The sequence below is a fragment of the Elephantulus edwardii genome, unplaced genomic scaffold, assembly GCF_000299155.1.
Source record: "Elephantulus edwardii isolate Elephantulus edwardi_28Jun2011 unplaced genomic scaffold, EleEdw1.0 scaffold00467, whole genome shotgun sequence".
In the NCBI taxonomy this organism is placed as follows: Eukaryota; Metazoa; Chordata; class Mammalia; order Macroscelidea; family Macroscelididae; genus Elephantulus; species Elephantulus edwardii.
Window position 1 is genome coordinate 631,040 of NW_006400217.1, and position 6,965 is coordinate 638,004.

The following is a 6,965-nucleotide window of genomic DNA, read 5'->3' on the forward strand; positions in this document are numbered from 1 at the left end:
TCCGGACATGTTGCAAGAAGGGACCAGTCCTTAGAGAGGGACATCATGCTTAGAAGGGTGGAAGGACAGTGCAAGTGGAGAAGACTATCAATAAGATGGATTGATTCAGTGATTGGAGTAATGAGGGTAGCTGTGTCAGAGACAATGAGGTTGGCACATGATAGAGTAGGTTTCAGATCTGTTGTACATAGGGTTACTATGAGTCACAAGCGACTCAACAGCACATAACAATAACAGCAAAGTAAATTATATTATGATGGGTCTTAAATTCTAGCATACATTTGTAGATTCTAAGCTCAAGGACTACTTATTTAACTTCATTTGGTCTCCAAATGTCCCTGGTCCAGAGAACCTTCTCTTTAAAAGGGATGGAATCAAAACTATGAGAAACATTATAAGAACAGGTCAAGGACATTTATTATACTTTATGTGGTTTCTTCATTGCAGGACCTTCTCACACACTGTGGCTTCATGAGTGTGCTTCAGGACTTCTAGGCATTGGTGCAGTTTTTGCTCAAAATTTTATATTTTTCAAACCAAGGAATGGCAAATACTGAAAAGTAGCACTTGATTTGCTAAAAGACAAAAACAAAAACAAAAACACACAATAAATTCAGTATTTAAGAGAAAACAAGGTCCATGTGAAGGTGAAAGAAGAGGATGCAAGACAAAATTACACCAGCACCTCTTCATTCACTGGTCAGATCTGATTTGATTTAAATAATTTGATAGTCAAATTTGTGGGATCAGCCTAGAAAATGTCTGTTTATGGATATATCTGGAGAGTAGAAATAAAGTATCTGCTCAGTATATATTCACAGAAACTGCTGATTTCTTTTCTCTATTTATCTTTACTCATGTGTTTTTTACTTTCCCCCCAAATTTCTTCTCTTTGCCTCTTCTGGATACATCATTTATTAGTCTTTTCAAATATTGAACTCTCTATCCATCATCCATTTATTCACGCATTCTTTCTGTCAAAAATTCATCCATTTATCCATCATTTATTCTTGTGGCTTTCAAAAATTCAACCATCTTTCCTATAGTTTCCTCTCTTCTCTTCCCCCTTCTCTCTTCCTTTCCCTTTCCTTCTTTCCACCATTCTTCCATTGCAGTTTCTCTTTTCTATATCCATTGCCAATATTTCCTTTCTTTACTGCATTCTCACATAATTAGAAAATCAATACCTTAGACACTCTTTACATTAAAACTTCCTGGTGTTATCATTAATTGACTCTGAAATGTTTACCTCTCTTTTTATTTTTCTGATATTCATTTGATACTGCTGAAGTTGGGTGGAAAGCTTAAATATTTAAAATTCTCTGGTTCCACAGTCAACACTCTTAGTACCAGCAGCCAGGAAATCAAGAGATGAATTGCACTGGAAATGTCAGCTGTGAAGGATCTCTCCAGAGCACTGGAGAGCAACGACATCAAGCTGGAGACTAAGGTGCTCCTGATCCAGGCTATAGTCTTTGCAATTACGTGCTATGCCTTGGAGAGTTGGACAGTGACTAGGGATGATAGAAAGATAATTGTTGCCTTTGAGCTGTGATGCTGGAGAAGAGTGTTGACTATACCATGAACTGCTAGGAGAACAAACAGGTTTGTCCTGGAGAAGGTGAATGCTACTTGGAGTCAAGGATTCTGAAGCTTTGTCTGATAAACTTTGGGCACATTGCAAGGAGAGACTGGTCTTTAGAAAGGGACATCATGTTTGGGAGAGTGGAGGGACAGCACAGGAGAGGACCTCGATGAGACGGATCAATTCTGTGATGGGGTGGTGGGTGGGAATGAATGTGTCAGAGATAGTGAGGTTGGTACAGGATTGAGCAGCATTTAGGGCTCTTGTACATAGGGTTGCTATGATTTGCAAGCAACTCGATGGTACATAACAACAGCAACAACAACTTAAGATAACAAACAAAGCTAATTCCATCAATTCAACCACAAGACAAAAAATTACTTTCACTTCACTATGATCTTAAATTATTTTTTTAAAGATAATGAAATACCAAAAATGTCTACCATGTCAATTTTTAAGAAAGTATAGGGATGGACAAGGTGCATTAGGAGCACTAAGGCTGTTAGCACCAGGGTAACACACACATAAACCAAATGAAGACACATAAAGTGACTTTCAGGGCTGCTATCGTGCTAGACCTTCAAAAACTCTGCTACCTTAGTATGCACACTGAAGTGGTCCTGGTGGATATTAGGATCTGGCAAGCGCCCCTCAAAGCTTCTAAGTGTTTACACTTGGGGTGAGAATGAAGCAGACAGACAGACAGAGCACTGGGCTGCAGTGAGTAGGTGGGTGGGTGGAGTTCCTCAGTAGATCACAAACAAATGAGTTTACCTCCTTCCTGTCACAAGCAATTGAATGATTTCTGGATGATTTTCTCATCTTCAGATCTTCCTCCCAATATTTTTACATGGAAGGAACAAAGAGCAAGAACTTACACTTCTCTGTCCTAGAATGCTGATATTCAGATATTCAGTTGGGCACACAAGTCCTACTGTCCTACTGCAACTCAATCACTTCAATTTCTCCTCCAGGTCTTTCTTCCTCAAAGTTCTTCCAACAGTTACAGACTTAATAGTCACCTTTACTTTCTCTCTTCAGGAATGGAATTTCTTTGAAGTGAAGCTTGAACAACATTCAAATAATGCTATAGTACAAGTTAGACTAGTGAGCACAGCAAGGAAGCATCTATGTATTAAAACAGGTCAATTAGTATTCCATCAATTCTGGGGGCCTTGTTTTTTTGACAGTACCTTCAATACTGTTTGTACTTCTTCCTTCATTACCATTGGTTCTTGATCATATGTTACTTCCTGAAACGTTTCTTTCCATGTTAAAGAATTATTTTTGGTACAAAGACTGTGTATTCATTCCATTATCTTTTTTAAAAATTCTTTTATATTGGTTTGCATACAAAATTTTTATACATTGTCTTTCATTCATATATATTGTGCTTCATACATTTCTTTATTCCCATTGTGTTTTGATTAGTCATTCCCAAACATGTGTCTTATAAAATTATTTACCACTGATCCATGCCCACTATTACTTCATCTTTTCAGATCCCCACTGGATCTTTCCTAATTCCTTCATTCTTTCACCCATTCAAGATTTTGCCCATACAAAAGATATGAAAAGTCTCTTTACAAAAGAGGACATTCAGATGGCTAACGAACACTTGAAAAACTGTTCAAAATCATTAGCAATCAGAGAGATGCAAATTAAAAGAACAATGAGATATCATCTCACCTCAGCAGCAATAGCAAAATTTAACAGTGCGGGAGACAATGAATGTTGCAGAGAATGCAGAGAGATTGGAACTCATGCACTGCTGGTGAGATTGTAAAATGGTACAACCACTGTGGAAAGTGTTTTGATGTTTCCTCAAAAAGGTGAACATTGAAATCTCATGTTGTTGTTGCTATGTATTGTTGAGTTGGAACCAACCCATGATTGACCCATGTTTTCAGAGGCAGTTAATTGTACAGGAGGAGATTGTCCATTTTTATCTTGCAGAACATCTGGTGGATTCAAACTGCATGCCTTCAGGAATGCAGCACTTCTTGCCTCTAGGCCACCAGAAGTCCCTCAGAAATCCCATATGATCCAGCTATTCTACTGCTAGGAACATATCTCAAGGAATTAGAACTGAGACACAAATAGAGATTTGTACACCGGTGTTCATAGCAACATCATTTACAACAGCAAGAAACTGGAAACAGCCCAAATGTCCATCCACAAACGATGGACTGAGAAATTTTGATACATTCACACAATGAAATATTATGCAGCACTAATGAACAACAACAATTTTGTCAAATATTGTATAACATGGGAGAGTCTAGGAAACATTATGCTGAGTGAAATAACCTCAGGCATATAATTGCATAAGACCACTATTCTGAAAACAATAGTGGATAATAATATAAGATAATTGAGCAAAATATGTATAAATGTTCGAAAGGGGCAAGGGAAGGAAAAAGGAAGGGTGAATAAAAAGGGGAAGTGGGAAAATCACTAGGCCAGCAGAGGTTAGGGGGCCAACAGAAGCTGAAAGAATAGGAAAGATGACAATGGGGACTTGAAGAGATTGACATTGAACACAGATAATGAGCATAGAGCAATAGTAATTAATTATATAACATATAATATATATAAATGATTGAATGAAACACAACGTACATGAAAGCAACACACTGTAGATGAATGATTGCATAAAATATAATGTATATATACAAAAGAACATACATGAATGGTTGTATAAAACACAATGTACATAAATAAACATTTTGTCCATAAAATACTTCATTATTACAACCTGAGGCTTGAATTTGTTCTTGAAGTTGGTTCAGCTTGAGAAATTCAAAGTCCTTTTTATTTTCTAACTCCAGCACTTTGCACATTTTGTTATAACCCTTTGTTTTTTCTTTTTGGGCTCGCTAGTCTTTACTAAGAAATTTGAAAGACAACTACCTGGCTGGAATAGATCCGTATTTGTTTTCATTGCCCAAAAAGAAATCCAACTGACTCTGAAAATTATGAAATAATATAATTTGAATTAATAAATTCAAGTAAAATCTTATTGAGGATTATTTTAAAAGGCTGGACCAATGCATTCTCTGGGAACTGCCAGAAATTCAAGCAGGATTCAGAAGAGGCAGTGACACCAGAGATATCACTGCTGACGTCAGATAGATCTTGGCTGAAAGTAGAAAATTTTAGAAAGATGTTTATTTGTGTTTTATTGACTAAGCAAAGGTCTTTGGTTATGGCTAAGATTGAGAAGAAGGGGAATTGCGGAACACTTAATTACGCTTATGCAAAACTTATGTATAGACCAAGAAGCTGTTATCTGAACAGAACAAAAGAACACTGCACGATTTAAAATCAGGAAAAATGTGCACCAGGGTTGTATACTTTCTCAATACTTATTCAATACATATGATGAGAAAATAATTTCAGAATCTTTACCTTATGAAGAAAAATGTGGCATTAGGATAAGAGAAAGACTCATCAGCCTGTGTTACGCAGATGACACAACTTTCCTAGCAGAAAGTGAAAAGGACTTGAGGCATTTTCAGCAGATGATCAAAGATTTTAACCTCCCACATGGACTATATTTTAATTTCAAGAAAACAAAAATCCTTACCACTACATAATGACAGATGGAGAAAAGATTGGCATTGTTAAGGACTTTTTTTTTTACTTGGATCCACAATCAACACCCATGTTAACAGCAGTCAAGATATAAAAAGACGTGATGCATTGATAAAATCTGCTGTCAAGAACCTCCCCAAAGTGCTAAAGAGCAAGGATGTCAGTTGGAAAACTAAGGTGTGCTTGATTAAGCCATACTCTTAATTTACTTCCTATGCATCTGAAAGTTAATGGACAAAGAGGAAAAAGGAAGAATCTATGTCTTTAAATTATGATACTGAAGAATACAGGATATGCCAAAGAAACAAGTCTGTCTTGGAGGAAGTACAACCAGGGTGCTCTTTAAAGGCACAAATGATAAAATGTCATCTCACCTATTTTGGGTGTGTTGCCAGGAAGGACCTCTCTTTGGGAAAATACAACATGCTGTAAAAGGTGGAGAGTCAGAGAAATAGAGGAAGACACATAAAAAGGTGATTGAGACAGTAACTGCAAAAAGACGTCAAGCATCAATCATGAAGATAGAGCAGTATAGTGCAAGGTTTCAGATCTGTTGCTCAGAGGGTCACTATGAGTTGTAGTCAACCTGAAGGCACCTAACATCTTAAAACTACAGTCACCTAAAAAAAAAAAAAGTTGATATGCTTTTGCTAGTACCTTGTAAAGTTCTCTTTCTTGAAATTCACAGTTGATGGTTTCTGTCTTTTTACACTTGGTTCTCCTCATCTCAATGTTAAAGTGATACTCCAAGTGGTCAGTAACCTGCAGAAGGCAAGGACAAGAGAAGAGCTTCCCCCTTATTTTTTCTTTTTAAATCTTTGTCACTTTATCTCCTTTATCTCATAGGTGCAAATTGCAGAGAACGGCAGAAAAATGTGTTGGAACCCGCACAGGCAAGCTGGCTAAGGGATGGAAACCAGCTCCCTAGATATCACTGAGGAAACAAGAACATCGCCTTTTCAGACCTGGGGCAGATGCTGTGGAGCCAGAATGCCAGGAAAGGCCTCCTTGTTCTCTTCCCACAGTAGTTTGGCCTTTAAAACACTAGAAGAGTTGCATTTATTGTCCCATTTTAATTTTTTTCTAGGGGAGCTCTGGTGTCCTAGTGGCAAGAAGCTGTACTGCAATCCCAGAGGCGCACGGTTCGAATCCACCAGATGCTCTGCCGAGAAAGGAGGGACAATCTCCTCCTGTACCAGTCAGATCTGATTTGACGGTACACACACACGAAAATAATAAAATTAAGAAAAAAATAATGAAAAAAAAGAACTGAATTTTTTTCTTTAATCTTAATACCCCCAAACCTCCTATTATTTATAAGCTATGGTTTTTGTTATCTACATTGTTGTTGTTGTTGTTATGTGCCGTTGAGTCATTTGCGACTCATAACGACCCTATGTACAACAGCCTTAAACCCTGCTCTGTCCTGTGCCAATCGCACTGCCTCTGACATTCCCATTCCATTTACGCCAGTCACTGAATCAATCCATCTATAGAGGGTCTTCCCCTCTTGCACCATCCCTCCACCCTCCCAAGCAGGATGTCCCTCTCCAAGGACCTCTCCCTCCTTGCAACATGCCCAAAGTATGTCAGATGAAGTCCCAGAATCCTTGCTTCCAAGGAGTTGCTTGGTTTCATCCTCTCCAGGATGTATCTCTTTGTTTTCTTGGCAGTCCATGGTACATTCAACACTCTTCTCCAGCACCACAGCTCAAAGGCATCAATTCTCCTTCTGTCCTCACTAGTCATTGTCCAACTCTCTGATGCATAACAAGTGATTGCA

The 6,965-nt window shown here is 37.9% G+C and overlaps 1 protein-coding gene across 1 annotated transcript in view; it reads right to left on the reverse strand.

The window, feature by feature from the left end:
* Window positions 1–491: 491 nt before the first annotated feature.
* Window positions 492–6,965, reverse strand: part of CST11 (cystatin 11) — a 13,264-nt gene continuing 6,790 nt past the window's right edge. Inside the window, exons 2-3 of the mRNA XM_006902902.1 lie at window positions 5,840–5,944; window positions 492–575 (exon numbers count right to left, since the gene is read on the reverse strand). Of these exons, the coding sequence (XP_006902964.1) occupies window positions 492–575; window positions 5,840–5,944 (189 nt within the window). The remainder of the gene's footprint in view (window positions 576–5,839; window positions 5,945–6,965) is intronic.